Source organism: Leptodactylus fuscus, chromosome 11, assembly GCF_031893055.1.
Source record: "Leptodactylus fuscus isolate aLepFus1 chromosome 11, aLepFus1.hap2, whole genome shotgun sequence".
NCBI lineage: Eukaryota > Metazoa > Chordata > Amphibia > Anura > Leptodactylidae > Leptodactylus > Leptodactylus fuscus.
In genome coordinates this window covers 43,156,432-43,178,574 of record NC_134275.1, presented here as the reverse complement: position 1 = coordinate 43,178,574, position 22,143 = coordinate 43,156,432, and the positions used below count along the sequence as shown (strand labels likewise).

At 41.1% G+C, this 22,143-nt stretch overlaps 1 protein-coding gene across 1 annotated transcript in view; it reads left to right on the top strand.

Moving 5' to 3' along the window:
• Window positions 1–22,143, top strand: part of LOC142184336 (uncharacterized) — a 206,109-nt gene that overhangs the window by 141,920 nt on the left and 42,046 nt on the right. The window contains exons 7-13 of the mRNA XM_075259133.1: window positions 15,854–16,429; window positions 17,706–17,750; window positions 17,888–18,007; window positions 18,469–18,507; window positions 19,841–19,894; window positions 20,796–20,849; window positions 21,482–21,589. Of these exons, the coding sequence (XP_075115234.1) occupies window positions 15,854–16,429; window positions 17,706–17,750; window positions 17,888–18,007; window positions 18,469–18,507; window positions 19,841–19,894; window positions 20,796–20,849; window positions 21,482–21,589 (996 nt within the window). The remainder of the gene's footprint in view (window positions 1–15,853; window positions 16,430–17,705; window positions 17,751–17,887; window positions 18,008–18,468; window positions 18,508–19,840; window positions 19,895–20,795; window positions 20,850–21,481; window positions 21,590–22,143) is intronic.

Genomic DNA, 22,143 nt, shown 5'->3' with positions numbered 1-22,143 from the left:
CGCTGTTTTGGAAACCACAGCATGTCAATTATATCTACGGAAATGCTGGCAGTTTCCCCATAGGTATAATTGAAATAGAAAGTCTGCGAACCTTCTGTTTAAAGCAATTCGGGAAGAACCGCAATGCAGCGCTTTTTTGTTGTGGGATGCCATGTGGGACCTTAGCCTTATTGTTACATTTGTTCTATTTTAATTTTCAGCATCTATTGCTAACTAGAGAAGGAATAGGGCAAGTAAAGTGAAGTACAAAAATATATCTACTATAATACTGCTTTTATGTACAAGAATATAACTACTATAATAATACTATCTACAAGAATATAAATACTGTAATACTACCTCCTATGTACAAGAATATAATTACTATAATACTGCTCCTATGTACAAGAATATAACTACTATAATACTACCTCATATGTACGAGAATATAACTACTATAATACTGCTCCTATGTACTAGAATATAACTACTATAATACTGCTCCTATGTACAAGAATATAACTACTATAATACTGCTCCTATATACTAGAATATAACTACTATAATACTGCTCCTATGTACGAGAATATAACTACTATAATACTGCTCCTATGTACAAGAATATAACTTCTATAATACTGCTCCTATGTACAAGAATATAACTACTATAATACTTCCTCCAATGTACAAGAATATAACTACTATAATACTACTTCCTATGTCCTAGAATATAACTACTATAATACTGCCCTCTGCGTACAAGAATATAACTACTATAATACTACCTCCTATGTACAAGAATATAACTATTATAATACTGCTCCTATATACAAGAATATAACTACTATAATACTACTCCTATGTACAAGAATATAAGTAATGTAATACTGGCCCCTATGTACTAGAATATTGGAGAATTCTATATCAGGCTGAAGTTGCTCCTTTAATAGAAAGATACAGTTCTGTTAAATTTATGACCTTACTCTCTTTTTACTATACGTTCTATTGTTCAACAGACATCATTTTCTGAATAAAAAAATAACAGTGAAAGGCTATTTGGGTAGCTGGCCATACATAAGCCTGAGGGGGGCATTATCTTAATGACTATGCATTACATCCGAGTGCTTAGGTCAACTCCAACTGTAAATACAGCACTAAAAATAGCACAAGAGGACTTCCAGATAATGGAATATATGAAACTAGATAAATAAAAAAGTATTTTCTTTGCCCCAAGAAAGTTATGCGGTGAATGATAAAACAGGAAGACAAACAGAGACATTAGGAGTGCGTAAAAATACAGTTCGGAAGATGAAGTGCTCCTAAATTGCAGTTTCGTGCTGTAGTTTCAGCATGATACCTCATTAAGGGGCTCTCAGCCGGGCTTTGATCCAAAGAATAAAGCTTGTTCCCTGGCTGGAAGTGGAACCTCGACAGCAAGCACACATTTCTCCCACTATGTATCTGTCTGCGCGGCTATGTCATCACTGTTTATTTCCAAAGGTAGGGATGATGGAAAATATTGAGCCGTGGTGACAGGGCTGCTTTATACCCCAGGCAAACATCTAATTAGTGCGCCAAGGAGTCGTCTGTAGGGTATAATTCCCAAAGAAGAATGTAACAAGATTAAAGGAATTTTTATTGACTATATTTTTATCAGGTTTCCACGGAAACATACAGTCAATTGTCAGACAATTCAGATTATAAAATAAACTAGAGCAGCGATTCCCATCAGAGGTGCCGCAACTTTCAGGGCTGCTTTGGACACCCGTCGTGGGGCCGCAACACTCCGGTTATAAAGATGTCCGCCTGCGATTACGCAACATTATCTGCGTCCTTGCCTTTTGATAAAAATTCTTTGGTAGGTGTGCCATGAGGAAATTTTTTTTTCTAGGGGTGCCCTGAGTCTGAAAAGGTTGGGACTGGACTGGAGATATAAGAAAAGGAGACCTATATACAGATGGAGCAAACATTAAAAAATAAATGCTTATTGTATGATGCTAATGGAGTAGAAGGTTTGTACACTACTTGTGTAGCGTGGCTGTTACCATGCTCAGTTATTTTGCAATTAAGTGTCATGGTCTCAGCAACCTTGGGGTTGTAATGCAACCAAATCCTCTTGCATTAGGTACAATGTTGCAGGGTAATCCAGCTATATTTGGATGTCCGCTGTCTGCTGCCTCATTCTGAACAGTAATATAATGAATATTTTTATATGGTTGGAAAAATCATTGACTTTTTCCAACAGTATAATCATTGGAATTGCACAATGAAAGTACAATTCTTAGTCCTCATACACATGACTGTGTGTGCAGTCTAAGGAGGGGCTTCAATGATCTGTTCCAAGGATTATGGAACATGTCCTATCCAACTCAGTGAAAAACAAATCTGACCGTAACTCCCATTGAAGTTAATGTACCACAGAACCCACTTGGGAACATCTTGGTCTACACACTCCCCTGTGTGCATGAGGCCTTAAAGGGTTATCTGAGACACAGCACCATTGGTACTATCTGGTGTTGCAGCTGAATCCCCTTCAAGTGAATGGGTTAGAAGCTCTATCAACAGGAGAGGTGCTACCCATTACATTCATCATTTTGGTTCTGTAAATTAGTAACCTCCAAAAAGTCAGTGCATGACTTTCCAGAAGCCTTGTGACATGACTTGGGATGTAAACTAAACCAGAAAAACTATTCCAGGGGTGTTTCCCATAGTCAGCGCAGATCAGAGTACTAGTTAGTAAGGTGAGAGGCTATGGAGGAATACTTTAACTCATTGAAGAGACTGGTAGCAGCATAGGGAGACTTAGATCTTTCCCTAGGGATACTGGGAAAATGCACGTACATAGGTATAGCAGAGGTTAGCAGAGGGTGCTCGCTGAGAGCTTCCTGTGTATGCTGGAAGCTAATTACTAGAGATGAGCGAGTACTGTTCGGATCAGCCGAACCAAACAGCACGCTCCATAGAAATGAATGGATGCACCTGGTACTTCCGCTTTGACGGCGGCCGGCCGCTTAACCCCCCGCGTGCCGGCTACGTCCATTCATTTCTATGCGAGCGTGCTGTTCGGGTCGGCTGATCCGAACAGTACTCGCTCATCTCTACTAATTACCATATGAATAAAAATGGGCCCATTCAAAAACTACTGAGGCGATTTACATACAAAAGGTAGGTGTGGAAAAGCCTTTCTAAAGTCTATGCAAATACGTGCTTAATTAAAAATGACTTTCCCAATAATAGGAAACAAAAAAAGAAAACCACAGCGGCTCCTCATGCATTAACCAAAGTACCAGGCCAATAAAGGATAAGACAAATGCCTTCTCACCTAGTGGGGTTGTGTGATGACAACACCCTAAATGCATATAATGGCCTGGAGATATAGGCCAGGGCAGCAGCTGTGGACGTCACAGAGATGTGGAGATACTGGGAAACCACAGACCGGCCTCCTAACAGGATTAGGCCAAAGATAGACAGTGCTCGCCCATAGAGATGATTGAAAACCTTCTTTATTGAAAACACACACAACGCGTTTCTGGCTGAAAAGCCCATTCTCAAGTGCATCGATTTCCTTCCACAGTTGGCCAGAAGTACTTCTGGCCCACTGTGGAAGGAAATCGATGCACTTGAGAAAGGGTTTTTCAGCCAGAAACGCGTTGTGTGTGTGTGTTTTCAATAAAGAAGGTTTTCAATCATCTCTATGGGCGAGCACTGTCTATCTTTGGCCTAATCCTGTCAGGAGGCCGGTCCGTGGTTTCCCAGTTTCCCAATAATAGAGCCCTGTTAAGTCAATATTGCTGTATGTCCTATATCCATTTTACTAATATATCTTAATTAATAGAACATAAAGAACCATATGTGAATAGATAAATCTCAGCAGTGCTATGGATTATAATCAGACGCACATTGATAGCTCTCTGTAATCCCATCTTCCCAGGGTCACTGGCTCTGATCATTTGGTTATGGTATGCCATGGACATTCATTGCTCACAAGCTCTCAGATGCCTGCAACAGCCTTCTTTAATCTCCTAATACTCAGAGCCTGTTCACCATAAGGGATCTCCCCAGGGAAGGCCCTACATGATTTCTGTAAAGTCTGAATGTCATGGTGCCCGTATGGTTTGTGTACACAATCTCCCTTTTATCTGAAAGGCCACTTTACAATACATACTGTCTATGGGAACTGACAGAAGAACATTTCACAAGTCATCGATCTTCATAGAACTACTGCTGGACAAAATATCAAAAGTGAAAGCATGAGGATAAAACATGATACAGGGGATGTTTTCTCTGATAATGTATTCTAAACATTTTTTTTTTAATTTTGAGATATTTTGGCTGTTCTTATGATCTTATTGATCATATTACAAAAAATGAGATGTGAAATATTTTGAATTTTCTCACCCTTCCAATACACAGATGACATTTCTAGATTTCTGCAGTTTACTTTTCATCATTGCTGTGTAGACTGGGACAAGGGTAGCAGAGTCATCTCATTATAATTATAGGGCAAATGATTTATAGAGGGTTCTCCAGGCTTATCCATTAATGACCTCTCCTAACGAGAGGTCGTCAATTGAAGATTGGTGTGGGTCTAAGGCCTGGTATCTCGATTAGTTGTTTGAATAGGCTGCAGCGTTCAGTTCACATAAAAATAAGCTCCATACATTGTATAGTGGCTGTGCTTGGTATGGCAGCTCAGGCCCATTCACTTAAATGGGCCTGAGCTGCAGACTGGCTATATGACGGATGGATTTGATCTCACATAGCTCAGCTGGCTGCCATTTCAAACTGTTGATTTGCTGGGATCCCAGGTGTTGGACCCTCATAAATTTTCAGTTGATGACCTCTCCTAAGGATAAATGGTGAAAACCCCTTTAATGACAGATGACAGCTCTTCTGTACTATGGGAGGCTTTGATAAAGCAGGGATAGTAACACTATACATCCACCAATATACACAGCTCACTTGCCATTCTCTGGTCGTAGAGGGCATGGTTTGCTTCCATTGGAATACACCTTTAGGCTAAGGCCCCATGGGACAACCCGCTGCTATAAAGCGCTGTGGGAAAAACCACAGTGGTGACGCAGAGCGCTTTAAAAAGAAAATTCGCAGAGTTTTCCTCCATGGAATTTCTGTTTCAATTATATCTATGGGAATGCCGCCAGCATTTCTGTAGATATCATTGACATGCTGCAATTTCCAAAACTGCGGCAGTTTTGGAAATCGCAGCGTGTCCATGCCGCTGTTTTTACCGCTAAGTGGGAATGGCATTGACAAGAATCCCATCCACTTTGCAGTTACTGTAAAACGACGCAATTTTTTCCGCAGGCAAATCGCTGCGTTTCCGTCCCGCCTTCAAATACATGTATATGCATCCTGTATGCATCTGATAAAAATGGTGGCCATCACCAGCTCTCCTGATCACATACCTGAAGCCTGTAAATATTCAATCCTGTGTTCTGATTTCTGATTCTCCTCATCTGTATATGTTTATAAGCAGACGCCATAAGCTCATTCCAGTATATCAAAGAGCTTTGTCATCACTGCGGAGGATCACAAATCATAGCTGATGATTATATACTGCATATATATTATAAAGGAGACCTATACTAGATCAGGATCCTCACAGCGTGTGGTGGAAACATGTGGTCTATTAGGTAGAAGCTATGCTGACAGATTCTAGATGTATATCTGCTTCTATTCTGGCTGATAACTTCCTATATATTACTATAGGTTTATTGTTCTTATTTTATGTATTATGTATGTAAACCCTTTTCATATGTACAGCTTCCTGGAATTAATGGTGCTCCAAAAATAAACAACTATAATAGTAAGTCATTACATGTCAGAAGCAAAGAATTAAAGGGGGAGGGCGGCTACATACCATATAAAGAGCACATAACATTGTCAATGTGAGAGAATACTCAATGGCAGAAGTTTAGTAGTAGGGGTTGCACAAGTAGCACCCAGCCGTGTGGCTTCTGTGTCACATAACATACCAGGATTACTCCAAGCAGCTCATGGTAGTCTGAGGCCTAAATACAGTATTTGTATTGGGTCCAGGAACCCCAATTTGCATGCAACATTATGGAAGAATCAGTAGGGAATGCTGAGAGGGTACACCTATAATGATGGCCAACCAGAGATGAGGACCCAATAAGTCACAAAGACATTGATTTAGGGCTAAACCAGGGAACAAAGTCTAAGGGGTCATACATTCTTCATTGTTAAACCCTGGAAGGACACATGGACTTTCAAACAGTGAATTTCCAGGTCACGCATTTTCACTGCTGGGTAACAAAAAAGCAAGCAGGAATTGTAGTCGTAGTCAGAAGTAAGAATCGACACTGACAGAGTTCAGTTGGAAATTTAAGTCAGACAGCAGGAAAACAAGTCGCAACCATTAGCAGCTGGGGCACCCGCACACCAAAGCAGACAAAATGAACCTCAGGGGTATTTTAAGAGTTTTGGAATGACGCATGTGCATTACCCAGGATGCCAAACACCTATAGAGGTGCGTCCGTGGGGTGTTACAACACCCAGTAAATTAGTTACCATATAGCAGGGAAAATGTGATATTTATGGGGATACTTGTTGATCTGGTATTTACAGGTGAGCCATGGTAAGAATAATCATTCCAGTCTATGGATCTCACACACAGTTTTTTCTATTCTCAAATACTAGATAAACACGACTAATGGTGAACTAAAATCACCACCCAATCTCATTCATCATCATGGGCTATAGTGGTCAGTGGGATGTCACTAAAGGGTATTTCTGGGACATGGCTGCTGTGATATCATCTAGTCTCCCGATTAAAGCATCTATATTGGCTCCATTAGAGCGCAAAACAGTTGTCCTTGTGATTTCAGCAGGGTGGATTAAGGGTGTGCAGGTCTCTGCCTACAACCCTGGAGGGCATGTGATAAGCCATCTTTACATTTAATAAGTCTCTATTAGCTATGTACATGACTCAGCTAGAAGGAATGATTTAACCCCTATGCTTCTGGAATGGACGGGTCTGTCTTTCCTTGTGCCATCATGGAACACAAAAACTAATTTCCATGGCAAACTAGTGCAAAGGAAAACTATATTGAAATGCAATACATTTAATATGGGCATTGTCATTGGAATATTCCATTTTCTTCCTCAAGGTATCAATAGAAAACTTCGACGTATATACTCAATATGAGAAACATGAGGACTCCTATAGGTTTCACCTTTAAAGAGGTTCTCCACTTTGAGAAATCCCTTTTTGTCAGATGGGGCCCCTGAGAATAAGTAGATCACAGGGTACCATAAGCAATCAGCTATGATCTGCAGAAGAGATGGAGTTTGGTTTCACTGCAGCGCCACCACTGGGGAAATTAAGCATTACATGGTGACTACTGAAATTAAAGGGGTATTCCTATCTCAGTATTTTTGGCTTTATTAATCAGTTATGCCATAAATACCTAAAAGACTTTGACCCCTCTGGGACTCTCATCAAGCCACGTCTGTTCCAAAAATTGAATGGACAAGGACCAGGCATGCACGCATCTCTCCATTATTCATATACAAATATTCATAACTCCCATGCAAGTGAATAAAGAGACATGCATGTGTCTCCATTGACAGTGGGTAAATATGCTTGTCGTGACCAGTTGGCATTTTCTCATGCTCCTCATGCTTTAACCAGTAGGGGGGAGCAAATCACTCCAAAATAAAGCACTTCCCCAGAATCTGAAATTTGTGCTGTATCCTAAGGTGTTAATAAAGCAAGAATCTAATTGACAAGACAAAGTCAATTTTTCTGAATGTTTTTACCATGTAACTTGGGGGAGTTTGTTGTACCATTAATGTCAATACCAGTAGTGACTGAAATTGCTTAAAGAGAAAGTATTTTGCCACAAGGTGTACAATAAGAAGACAAACAAGGACCCTAAACATGTCACGTCACATGACATATTGGTGCAATAAACAGGACAGATGGAATGTTCCTCAGCCTAGTCCTGAGCTCATTGAAATTCAATTAAAAAAGGTGAGAGAAAGGGCATAAGGATTTACTGTAAAAGGATCCAGCTCAGCAGAAATGCCTGAAATCTTATCTTCATGCAAATACTCTGACCATTGGAACAGATTGTCATTATTAGAACTTGCAGTACTACTTTTCACCACTGCCAAGGATCTATACTTTCCTTAGACATCAGTACAACAGCGCCCTCATTTCTAACCCGATCTCGTCACAGCATTTATGACCTTTTGCTTTGTTCATTTTTATGTTGTTTTAGGTGTATACAATAAATAAATTTTATATAATTTTACTTTACCCTGTACATCGGAGCTTGTAAATCATCATATGAAAAACACTTAGGGCACTTGACAGACTCTATTGATGTTAATGGGGTCTGCTGGGTTCCCACTGTTTTACATGAAATAAAAAACAGCATGTACCATTTTCTTTATCTTTTTGACTAAATCTATGATAGAGGCTTTTAATAGAGCATCCAACACAGATGTGAGCCTAGTCATACCTGGACTGCTGTGGAGGATGATTTCCTTGGAAAGTAGCCTAAGGGGGAAGGAAATGTTCATTAGATTGGACGCTAATCCCAGATCACTGGATATTGTTAGGGATTTGGTAACAGTGATAGATGCTCCATTATCCTGTAGTACTAGACCAATGTTAAGTGGGAAGATAAGATTGCATTTAGACTTTTGTTAAAGGGGTATTCCCACGTCGCATACTCACCAGTCTTCGTTGCTGTAATTTCTTCTGTCTTCCGGCTTTGTTGCGTCATTGGTGGGCGGGGTCACATATGCAAAGCCAAGCGGCAAGATGCCGCTGGCCCTGCGTGCGCGCTCATAGACCAGTCTAGCCTTCACAATGCGACTACAGACCCGACATCCGCCTATCTCTATTACAGCGGATGTCGGGTCTGTATTTGCATTGTGAAGGCTAGACTGGTCTATGAGCGCGCACGCAGGGCCAGCGGCATCTTGCCGCTTGGCTTTGCATATGTGAATACAGACCCCGCTCCGTGTGGAGTGTAGACGCCGGCACAGATGCACAGACGCCGGCACAGATGCCAGCAACCAACATCGCCATGCCTCTGCCCTGCATGAAGCCAGCAGCGGCAGAAGCGATGCTGTTATTCCGCTCCTCCCCCACCCCTCTCTATTACAGCGGATGCCGGGTCTGTATTAGTGGCCCCTCCCCCCCCCCCCCAAAGTGTAAACTACCCCCCCCTCCAGGCTCGCTCCTGTGCACTTAGCCCCTCCTCCCTCCCCCCTGAGAGCAGAAGATGCATCACTTGACTTATGAGCAGATAAGTCAAGGGATGTGTCCCAAAAAAATGAATAAAGTGATATAGTGGACAAACAAAGCAGTTTTGCTGAAGCAGTGTATTTAGGAAAAGTCTTACATTCACATTAGCAAACAGTATAGATAGGATCCTTGTGATGGGACAACCCCTTTGAATTGACCTATGAATAAAAATGGATGTAACTAGTATACTACACTATTAATAATATTCACCTGATTACCTGAAAACAGGGGGGAGCATTCCAGTAATAATTGCAAAATTGGTGGGGGTCTTACCACTTGGTCCCCCACTGTTCATGAGAACATGGGTCATATGTCCCCAATATGAATGGAGTAGCATGTTACACATGTGCACTGTTGTTCCTTTGAATTCTATGAGAAGCAATAGGACCATCTTCTTTTTGGCAGTCCTGTAGTGATGAATGGGGAGGCAGTATACATATAAGACCTTCCCCTCCATACATATGATGGATAAAGAACCTCCATTCTTGTGAATTCATGGGGGTCCATGCGATCATTCCCCACCAGTCTTGAAGGTATCCTACATCATTTTTAATTACCAGAGTACCCCTTTAAATGGGCACCATAATTTCAACAAACTTTGCATAAGCCAATTGTACAAGTAATGATAAAAATGATATATCTTATCAGAGAAAAATGTTTCTTTCTTCACTAGAAGGCACTTGTGCTATTCCTTACCTCCTGCAATGAACACTTAATTTACTGATAAAATCCATTTTAAGACACTAGATGGATTATAAGCTTCATTGAGGGATCATTATTAACTTTGCTTAGAAGTATATGGAGAGGGGAGGGAGAAAAGGGATCAATTGCAGAGTGAGAGGCACAGACACACACACAGAGACTACTGCTGATTAATATGTGTTATACTGTCTCACCCCAGTGCTGGATTTCCAGCAAAACAGCTCAGTTGTGCTGTATAATGATAGGGATAGAAGATCTCCTGCATGTGCAGTGGATGGTAGACATCAAAGCAGCTAGTCTGCAGCCACCAGCTCAAGGAGAACTGGAGCTTGTAGAGGGGAAGCTGAGAAGCAAGAAGGTTAAGTATTACTCAGTTTGTTCATTTAAACAATTCCAAAAATTTTTTTGTAGCTCTGGACAACCTGTTTAAACCACAGTTCATATACCACCTCTTTAAACAGATCACCCCCCTTACTCAGGCCAGGCTTCTTATGACAGATCTTCATTTCCACCATATGTTATACATTCTAGCTGTCTTTTTTTAAGCAGACCACCCTTTCTCCAAAGGACCACTTGTTAATGCAGATTTTGCTGGTTGTCTACATGTGGTCACCACTAGGGGGAGCTTGGAAGCTTACTGCATACAGTTTATGCATGGAGCGCAATAACAACACAGTATTCAGTAAGCTTCTAAGCTCCCCCTAGTGGTGACTCAATGCAGACAATAGATATTATCAATCATCTTGATAGCTATACAGTGGCTCTGTACAGCAGCTTCTTCTCTGTAAAGAAATTATTCTGTACAGAATGTTGGATCTAAAAATGACTTGGTGTTAAAAAGTGAACCAACATTTACTGCTAGAAAAGCTTTGAAGTCTGTAAGAAGTCTGAAATTCTTCTTTTGTCCATTATTGATATGTATGGAATGAACACTACCCGGATTATGAACCGCAGAGCTGATACTCTACAACCCATCAACCCTGAGAATCTGATGATTACCATAAATCTCCTCTTAAGTACCAGCCCTCGGCATAATGTCCCACAATGGAGCAGATCAGGTCCATTATATTTTCTTTGCTGACAGGAGAGAAGTAGTGAGCGGCAAGGAGGGGGGTTGCTATAAATTTAAGTAAACTTAGCTAGGTTACTTTGAAGTTTTGCTGTGATGACAGATAACAAAACGTCAAAATGCAAAGAAGAAAATAGCCCAAGGCTGGGAAAATCTGTTTTATTTAACTCCCTCTTCTGCGAGGGGTCCAAGAATCGCACCCCGGTGTCATTTCTAAAAAGAAAATGTAACCCTACACATCATGCCTGACATCATTCAGGCAGAACCTGCAGGTAGTCATACAAGATAAAAGGTCATCCCTCCCTGTTCTCAGTAGGGGGGGGGGGGGGTAAACCAACTTCAAATGCTCTCGGCTCTTTACAGGGTATCTGTAAGGGGCAGGGAGGCAATAAACAGTAGTTTATTTGGGGAGCCCGGACACACCTTCTTTTTGGGCTGGGACCATCACTACAGAAAGCAAATGGTAAAGGTACCAGCAAGGAGTATCTGACAAACTTCCAATGTCTAATCTGCCCAAAGCAATGGTCGGTGCCTCTGTACAGGGTGTTATCCAAATTCTCCTAGTTGTAAATTACTGGGAACCATCATCTGCTCAGGTAAGAACATGTTATATATTGTAGTATTAGGGGTGGTTCACACGAAGTAAACTGGTGTGCATTTTGGTGTGTAATTTTACACGTGTAAAATAAGACTCCCATTGACTTCAATGACATTTTAAACATGTATTTTGACTTTTTTTTTTTTTTTTTTTTTTTTTTTTTACACGTGTAAAAAAATGTCATTGAAGTTAATGGGGGTCTTATTTTACACATGTAAAATTACACACCAAAATCCACGCCAGTTTACTCCGTGTGAACTACCTCTTACACCTAACATCATCTAAAAGGGTTGGTGGAAGAGAATGTGCATTGTTGGCTGCTGTTGGACTACAAGGCTCTGCAGTTTGCCTACCAGAAACTAATTTGTTCTAGATTGATTCTTGTTGTCACTATATATCCTAATGATGTCTGTACTATTGATGCAAGGATGTGACCATAGTAAGTTTATGTCTTCTGCCATGGCAATATGGCAGTAATTCCTGACCCGTGCCATAGACTTCCATTGTTTGGACCTACCATACATTTCTTTGTCACTGTAAATATGGCAGATATTACTCTGCACGATATTGGTGGGATTAAACAAATTATTAGCACACCATGGTTACTGTGCATTTTATTAAAGTTCTAATGTACATTGTCATTTTTCTCAAATTTACACTGCAGATTCCCAGAGAAATGTCACATGCAGATTTTCAAAGGACGAAACTCTGCAACATAAATTGACACACAGCAGAATTACAATCCGCACCTCAGATTTGTTTCCATTTCTGGATCTGGCGCCATTTTTTTCATTTGTTAAAAATCTCATCCACTTTGCTGTTACTTTAATATGTAGAAAACTCATAAGATATCCAAAAGATGTGAACAAATCCATAAATGTCTAAACTGCCCATAGCCAGTGTATTAAAAGCAGAGCTCACAACACCTCTGTAATATAACTGTATTACATACAACGACGTATGTCAGGGGTATAATGAGACGCCTAGCATCAGTAGTGAAGGATGTTTTGATCCCAGAATATTGTGGTGGTTCAGGGTGAGCGACCTGATGTGTCATGCAACATGAAGATTGCACAAGATCTCATCTAATGGGTCAATAGGGTCAAGGAGCGACCTGCGACCTTACACGACTGCCACGCGACAGTCACCGCTTAGCTCATAACAGGAGGTAAAGCTGGATGTGCAAATGTGCAGTAAAAATGTGGACAATGAGACTGTCATTATAAGTACAAGATAGTTGTTAACCTTTCTAGCCTTGTTGAGTATGTGGTCATGAAAAGAAAAATGCGCCAGGGTTCAGGATAATACTTGTCTTATGAGATTGTGATGTCATCAGAGACATGCCAAAAGCAATGTTGGAGGGACTATCGATGACTTTTCATCATTTTCTTGGGTGGATGTGCATTCTATAGAGATGAATGAAACAGTCAAAGACATAGCTGTAATAAAAATTTCCCATGTAAATATACCCCAATAATGAGAATGACTGCAGCAGTAATAGCAATGGTCAGTCATGCAAATTCTTTTACACAAATAGTGCCAAACCTGTCTGCAGGTATATTAAAGCTGAACTGCTTTGAATTGAATGATATTGATCTGCACTACCGCACACAACCTGTAGACCAGTGTGGTGCTGTTTTAAGAAGAAGTTATCCATGTTTTTCTAATCATGGACAACCCCTTTAATGGTACATTAAGTGTAATCTTCGTGTCTAGTAATGAATGTAGCGATAGTGGTGAAGCAGTAACTACTGGAACCTAAGGGGGACCCAAAGGTCTCTCTGCTACATAAATCCTACTATATTCTTACCTTTATGTCTGTACCTACTGTCACTGTAATGTCTCTACCGTGGAGCTCTTTGTATTTGTATTTTGTATGATTATTGTGTCTATGCTGCTGTAACACACTGAATTTCCCCATGGTGAGACTATTAAAGGATTATTTTATATACCAATATCCTAAATGGCACATGGTAGCACGGGGGCCCCATTACAGATTTTGCATTGGAGCCCAGGAGATTAAAATTATATGCCTGTGTCCAGTATTCTACACTTAATGGTTGTATTGCCCATTAATGCCATATACTATACCGTACATAAAGTGACAAGTTATATACCAAATGTAGTAGTGCCCAGCATCAATAAGGGAGACTGGGTTAGTCGATAGTGATAAGTAATATAGTACTCTACCAGTTAATAATATGCCACCTTTGTATCTCAGTCATGGACCATGTCAGCACCATCAGTAATAGCAGCTAGTATGGTCACCTGGTAGTATACCAGTAATATTCCAATAATGCCCAGTAATGACAAGTAAATTGTGCAAACTGTAGCAGCAATCTGTAACATGAAGAATGGAGGCTCAGGTAACAGAGGTAATGGGGATAGCCTGCAGTACTGAGTAAGTTAATGAGGGACAGGTAGCACTTGGACATGGGGGGATTTAAATCTATTGCAACACCTACGTCATCACAATCCTAGTGATTGCAAAACCTTTCAATGGGATGTGACAAGGCTAGTAACTCATACAGTACTCATCACTTCACTTTCATCATCCTCTAGGACCAGCACAGCAGGACCAGATGCAACCCATAAGGCACCAAAGTAACGCTCTACATCATGACAGCCAAAGATACAGAAATCTTGATAAAAGCCCAATAATTTACCAAGTGCCACAAGCCTGAGGCCGCTATGTGACATGCAGCAGAATGATGTACACCCAGACAATGGTTTGCATTAGTTTACACAGGGAGACCCTTTGATGAGGAGGAGCAGTAATGTTGTCTGGTTCTTCCGATCATTATGATGAGGACACACTTCTGGCACAGTCTGGACAGAGGGCGGACATTACATTGTTTATCTGGCACTTCGCTACACTGTGTTACTTCCTCTGTTCTAACAAGCCATTAAACCTGACCAAAGAATAATTGTTTGTAGACAGTGGAGGTTGTCAGGAACATCTTTGTGTATCTATCCCATGGACTAAGGCTAATGGAAGACTTTAGATTTTAGTTGGTGGATTCTGAAAATTTCAACAGGAATCACCAACAACCTAATACCTATTGGATATGATGAGCATTCAACAGGACCGGCTGACAACCTCACGTGTATGGGGTGTCCTTTCTGCATTGAAAACACATGCACACTCACAAAGCCAAGTGTGCAAGTATATAGATGGGATGGGAGGAATAGTTGTTGTTCAACTGACAGGTATCTTAAGTGTATGGGCACCTTTTCATTGCCTCACAACCTACAGAATACCACGTGTGTTGGACTATAATGTATAAGATGTATGTTGTGTGTTCTGGTAAAGCTGATCATACCCATCAGATTATATTCAGTAACCATGTGACCGCTAAGGTGTTCATCACAACATTCAATCTAACAATTTCACTATGAGCAGACCAGACTTATCCAGCAAATCAGAGAAACTCGCACAATCTTCCAGTGATCTCCCGTAATAAGCTGATCCCATGCACACAGAGATAGATTTATTCATTAAAATGTTATTCATTAGAATTCTGACATAGTTTGCACAAAAAAACTGGCATACATGCCTTGCACCGCATTTAGCAGCAGTTTGAGGCTAGGTTCACATCTGCATCCGGCTCTTCATTGTTCGGTTCCACCTGAGTACCCAAACAACAGAATGCTGGACCACTATTTTCGCAGCTACACATGTCACCATTACTATAATGGGGTCTGCCAGTTGTTCGCCATTTCAAAACTGAATCCATAAAGAACTTTTCAAGTTTCAGTAGTTTCTTAATGGCTTGAACTTAGCCTGAGATCCTTTTATCATTTTAGGCTCTGTTCACACAACCGAATGTGCTATCCAAGGCGTCGTCTATGATACTCTCACCTCAGGAGAGCCTCAGCCTGCACTCTCATTCATGGTTTGGTTTATAGGGAAAAGGTTGTGGTCCAATTGGAATGGGATGTGACTGAAGGTGCAACATCATGAACCAAAATCATGGTGATTTTTTGGGGGCAAAAACTAAGCCAACGAATAGGTTGTGTAAAGTTATACTAGACAGTCTAAGAATGGACCAGGATTATCATCCATGTGATAAATGTGGCTCAGTCTATTAGACATACAGTTTATATAGACAGTCTAATGTATAGTTTAGGACTTGCTTGCTTTGTCTTTATGCATAAATTGTATGATCATTTTTAACAAATTGTGACGTATCTTCCCCAGGGTCTTCAGTCTAACACATCAGAGAAGGAGCTAGGAGGGCATGGAGTCATTGCTGAGCAGACAATGGACACTACATCCCACAAATACCTGAATGAGCTGGACTTATCAGTGCTGAAAGAAGAGGGTTTCATACCAGCCTCTGGTCAGAATACATTTCTTGTCCATGGGACCATCAGTAAAACAATAAAGAAAGACGAAGTTCACAAGAAACTGGACACGACTGAAGAAAATATCACAACAGAGAAGAAGGAGAAAAGTTCTGTAGTGGTGGGACAGCTTCCTATTGACAAATTAACGGGTGACATTGTAGACCTTACCAAAAACTTTACCATCACCAAACCAAGCCCATTGCCTACACCAATGATGAATGTGTCCGTCAACCTGATGACACGTACAACCACACCAGTAGTACAAAGGCTGGAGACAAGTACCATAATGCAACCTACCTCATCCAAAGAAGACTATCCCACAGGGGCTGGTTCAGGAGACTCAGGAGTTGTACGGGTGACTGCTCCTTCAATTGGAAAAACAAAGAAGAAGGCAGTCCGGGGGTATCCAGGACCACAGGGTCGTCCTGTGAGTAATGTAGTGTACATTGTCCTGCCTGGCGAATCTCAGTACATGCGCTATAATTAAGCCTTGTTCAGACAAAGGTTTTTGAAGTGAATAGGGGCTGAGCTGCAGTATTCTGGCACTGCCAGTACATAGTAGGTGGAGCTGTTTGTTAACTGCCATATCCACTGTATAATCCGGACACCCAGTAGTAGCTGAGGACATCTGACTGGCAGGTGTATCAGGTGTATGACCCCACCGGTCAGATATTGATGACCTATCCTGAGAATAGTCTAGTACAGGGGTAGGCAACCTTCAGCACTCCAGCTGCTGTAAAACTACAACTCTTAGCATGCATAAATGCTCGGCTGTTCATTGAAGTAAATGGAGCCATGTTGGGAATTATAGTTTCACAGCAGCTGGAGTGCCGAAGGTTGCTGATCCCTGGTCTCGTAAACCGTACCCTGAAAACCAATTTATAGTAGTCTAGTGCAAATAGGACAGAAATGGAGCCGTAAACTTTATAACAGTACATGAAGCGATTCTATACTTTCCAATTCTCCCAAAACATCCAGAGGGTTTCCGCAAAAAGTGGGAACCTCCCAACATCACTGAAGAGTGGGCTAATATTCTGGACTATCCCACACTATACAGTATATAAACTAGAGCTGCCCAGCCCGTTATGTATCCCACACTATACAGTATATAAACTAGAGCTCCCCAGCCCGTTATGTATCCCATACTATACAGTATATAAACTAGAGCTGCCCTGTCCCTGTTATGTATACCATACTATACAGTATATAAACTAGAGCTGTCCTGTCCCTGTTATGTATACCATACTATACAGTATATAAACTAGAGCTGCCCTGTCCCTGTTATGTATCCCATACTATACAGTATATAAACTAGAGTTGCCCTCTCCCTGTTATGTATCCCATACTATACAGTATATAAACTAGAGTTGCCCTCTCCCTGTTATGTATCCCATACTATACAGTATATAAACTAGAGCTGCCCTGTCCCTGTTATGTATCCCATACTATACCCAATAAATTCATTAGTCATAATGCAAAACATCTGCAGTACAATGAAACAATGTAAACACTGACCTCTAGAGGATGAAATAGAGAATGCAGCTAATTTAACAAAGAGCATGTAGGACAGTGATCAAGAACCTTCAGCATTCCAGATGTTGTGAAATACTGTTCGATCACTATAGTAAGTAGTAGGAAAAGAAATCCTATACACCTATGTCATTTCCCAATGCAAATTCTATCAATCTGTCTTTACTTTCCAGGGCTGCCGTGGTCGGCCTGGGTTTATTGGTCCTAAAGGAGATAAGGTAAGTGAAAATCTGCATATAGATCACCTTATGTGGCAGGAAGGGAGATGCTGAGATGTGTGGCTAAGAGCTGGTCTGTAAATTAATTGTGGATTATGTTACTGATTTTATATTCACTGAATTTTTTTTTATTAAAGGGGGATCCTGGTGTTATGGGACGTATGGGGATGACAGGAAATCCTGGACCGCGTGGACCCCCAGGATTACCTACCATAATGATATGGAGCAACTCTCCTGAGGACTGGGCAGCATTCTATGTAAGTCAGTTTGTCAGGTAGATATTATAACCTGTACAATGCCAGCTCTACAATGCTTGTCTATATCTTGCTACACTTTTCTCTTCCTTACCGTTTTGTTGGCTTACTCTGCAATATTTAGCGCACACCATTAATAAATCTTATGACTCCTCTCATCTGTGCCCCTTTTCTATAAACCTTCAAAGCTGTCTTGTTAGCTATAAAAAGTGTCCAAAAGTCATATTAAATTTGATACACAGCATGTGCTCCATCTTTGTCCTTCAATGTGCCTTTTCTAATACTGGAACACTGACATGGGAATAGACGTGCTCACAGATCTATGCAATGGGCCATTATGTGTCAGTGATGCTACTTCATATCTGATATGTATAACTCCGCATTTAGCCCTCAGTACATATCATTACCCTCATTCATCTTTGTTGTCTGTTTTACCAATGATTATTTCTCATCTTCTCTTCCAGCAAACGTCTTTTTATCAGCTGCTGTACGTCGGCTGGCCTGTGAGTGTGCCCTACGTTATCACAAGTGTCCTGACCTCTTGGTACAATGGACCCTCTTCTGTCCTATAGTCTTCTTCTATGAGGAGATTACTAAATACTATAATATCATTCTACACTAGGTTTAGCATACTTCATTCTCACTTCTTCCACAAGGCTTTCTGTAGGGAGTTGTCACTATGCTTCCTATAATGATGTCATTGCGTTTCCAAAAAACAAACACACGCAAAAAGGAGCAGGATATGCCGACGTCCACATGATATCAGCATAACATTGCCGGATTTATTATCCCTGGACGCTAATCTGACATGTACCTTGTAACTCCATATGTAGAACTACCTTAGAATCTCATTACTTTTTACAATATGTGAATTTTAGTGTCCCATTAGATTTCTACAAGAGATACATTGTGACAGTGTCACGTTGCAGGAAATGAAAATGAATTGTCACTAACCAGTCACAAGAAATCCATCAGATTTGTATGTCTTGCAACCAAAAGATATTGTTTAAACTTGCTCATATCCAAAATCTTACTTTGCAATATCTAATCCATGCATATTCCAAAATGATTCATTAAGATGCAGATTTTTGAAAAATATGCATACACTTTGTGAATCCATAGCAACCAAAGAGGTGTCATACATCTACATTTGTAATTAGCTCAGCTAGAGGGACTTGTCATTATCATCTGTATACCAGCATGGAAGGAGTTAAGAATAATCACAATCCGTCATGTTTCCACATTAGCCTCAAGTTATAATGCACTGTACAATAAGGATGCCTGTTGTGCTCTATATTACAACCCGCATAGGTCAATGGAGGGTGTACTTTCTCCTTGAAACATTGAGATGAAAAAGATGGTTTTAGGAGAGACTATCCAGTATAGTGCAGGCTATGGATGGATAGATAGATAGATAGATAGATAGATAGATAGATAGATCGCAGGTCTATCCATCTTATAGATGTTATTATTGCCCTCAAGACACCGTCCTATTCCTCTGCTGTAAAACCTGCAGTTAGGATCGTGATGACGGTGATGCATACTATAAGTACTATATACCGGTGTATAGCTATTTACTAAGCCTCACTTGTCCAAACAAGCTGACACCGCAGGGCTTGTACAGGAGAGGAAATTCTTGTGGTCACTGTTATTTCTACCTTTACATACCTTCTTGTAAAATATATATTTACATTTATATGTTGGCGCCTTGTATTGCACCCCGCCAATTGCTTAGAAGTTGTACTATATATTAAGATTGAGTTGATATTAGCCGGCTTCTAATTGTGTTATTTCAACTACTCTGCACTGAAAGTGACCATTTTGCCTTTCTTATAGAGAAGCCGCGGTCCAACAGGTCTCCCTGGTATACATGGCAGGCCAGGCACTCCGGTAAGAAGCCCAGCAAATTTTTGTCTTTAGGATTGTTTTTATTGATATAAAAATAATTCTCTTTTACAGCCCAGTTATGCTCACAATCTTTAAAGGGGTTTTGTGCCTAAGGACAATTATCTGTTATCCAGAAGGAAGTGGCAGATCTCTGGGGATCCAGCAAACAGGGAAACAAAAATCCCTCCTAAAACCACCTTGTGAATGGAAGGCCAGTGAACTTGCATGACCTGCACTTCATTCACTGCTATGGGACTGCCAGGACTCCAATCTCCGGCAGCGGCCACAGCCCTATAGAAGTGAATGGAGTATCGGTCATGCAAGTACACTGGCCAGGGGCGTAACTACCATAGAGGCAGCGGAGGCAGCTGCCACAGGGCCCGGGCCATTAGGGGGCCCGGTGACAGCCGCTACCGCTGCAGTGCAGGGGCCACTAAGGGACATAATACTGTGTGCAGGGGACACTAATGGATATAATACTGTGTGCAGGACTTACTAAGGGAAATAATAGAGTGCGGAGGAGGGGGGGGGGGGGGTCGTTCGAGGTCTTCGGCGTCGGTTTTGGGGGAGGGGCATGTCAAAAGTTCGCCACGGGGCCCCACCATTCCTAGTTACGCCACTGACACTGGCCCTCCATTAACAAGGAGACTTTACCCAGTGGCTTGACCCCGAGCGATCTGACACTTGTCCCCTATTTGCTGAATAGGGAATAAGTGCCCTTAAAGGTACAACCCCTTTAAGGCCTCAAATGCAAATCTCATACTGTAATGTGTAAATTTTTTTTATAGATCACAGTTTTCCATTTAGTCCTGTGGTGTCATTGTTCCTGGCTATTACAGGCACTTCATTTGTAATGTAATGAAATGAATTAATTGCATTAATGGAATGCTAATTTTATATACAGGGTATAACTGGACCCCCAGGTTGGCCAGGAGTGAAAGGGCAGCGCGGCCATACGGTATGGTTTGTTCTATGACCAGTCACTTGCTGTTTGCAGTAGATATGTATCAATAGAATTCCTAGAAATGTAAATCTGCCCATGACCTTAACCCCCGTCAATTAGGATAAGGATATGCAATGTGGCAATGAAGGCGATTCACATCCACGGAAACCAATGGCCACACATTGTTGCAGGTAAAACATCAGTTTTAGTTGCATGGCTATAGCATCAGAGAGGTTTGTCCAGCTGGGACTTCACCGTTAAGTATCAGTTCTCCTAAAATGTCTGTTGTAAATAATTGTCTTCCATGTGAAATAATTCTGAAGCCTTAGGGGTAAATTCCCACACAGCTTGAAACAGTCCATTCTACGCTGATAGGTGTAAGAGTGTAGGGACATAAGAAGTGTCATAATTGTTATTAATGAAGAGAATGCAAGTATTTACTATAACAGACATGTCAGACAAGGTGACAGATCCTCTTTCAAGCCTGAATATTCCAGTCCTTGCTTCCAAACCAAACCCCTTCCCCAATTCTTATGGGGCATATAAATTACTTATTTTTCTATCTACATACGTTCTCATCCACGGTGCTGTCGGTATCATGTATCATACAGGACTCAGTGTCTATTCTGTGTTTATCTATTTGACAGGGGTTGCCTGGCCCTCCAGGGATGCAGGGAATAGCTGGCACTGCTGGAAGGGATGGAGATGCTGGGCTAGATGGGAAACCAGGATCTCCAGGTATACCAGGACTAAAGGTGAGCTCTCCATAACTATACATGAAGTGGATGATTCAGCTATCATGTCACTAAGTTGAAATGTCTTTTTCTACACATTAGATGAATGTCAGCCAAACTTCAGTGACACTGGTCAACTATTTAATGTATATGGGGTTGTCTTGAATTTCCCTACCTCCAGATGTCAGGAGAAAGAAGGATAGGACATAATGAATTTCAGTGTCTGATTTTTTTTTGTCCACTATTGTTTCTGGTTGCAGCTTTCTCCCTTCTCTCAGTTTAGGACACATGGAAACTTGGCCAAGTCGATCAGGCATGTGTATGAGGCGGTCAGGGGAGAAAGCTGTTATCTAAGATGAATGGCTGCCCAAAGTATAACTGTGATCACCGTATCAGCTGGACCATACATACACATACAGTGGGGCAAAAAAGTATTTAGTCAGTCACCAATAGTGCAAGTTCCACCACTTAAAAAGATGAGAGGCATCTGTAATTTACATCATAGGTAGACCTCAACTATGAGAGACAAAATGAGAAAACAAATCCAGAAAATCACATTGTCTGATTTTGTAAGA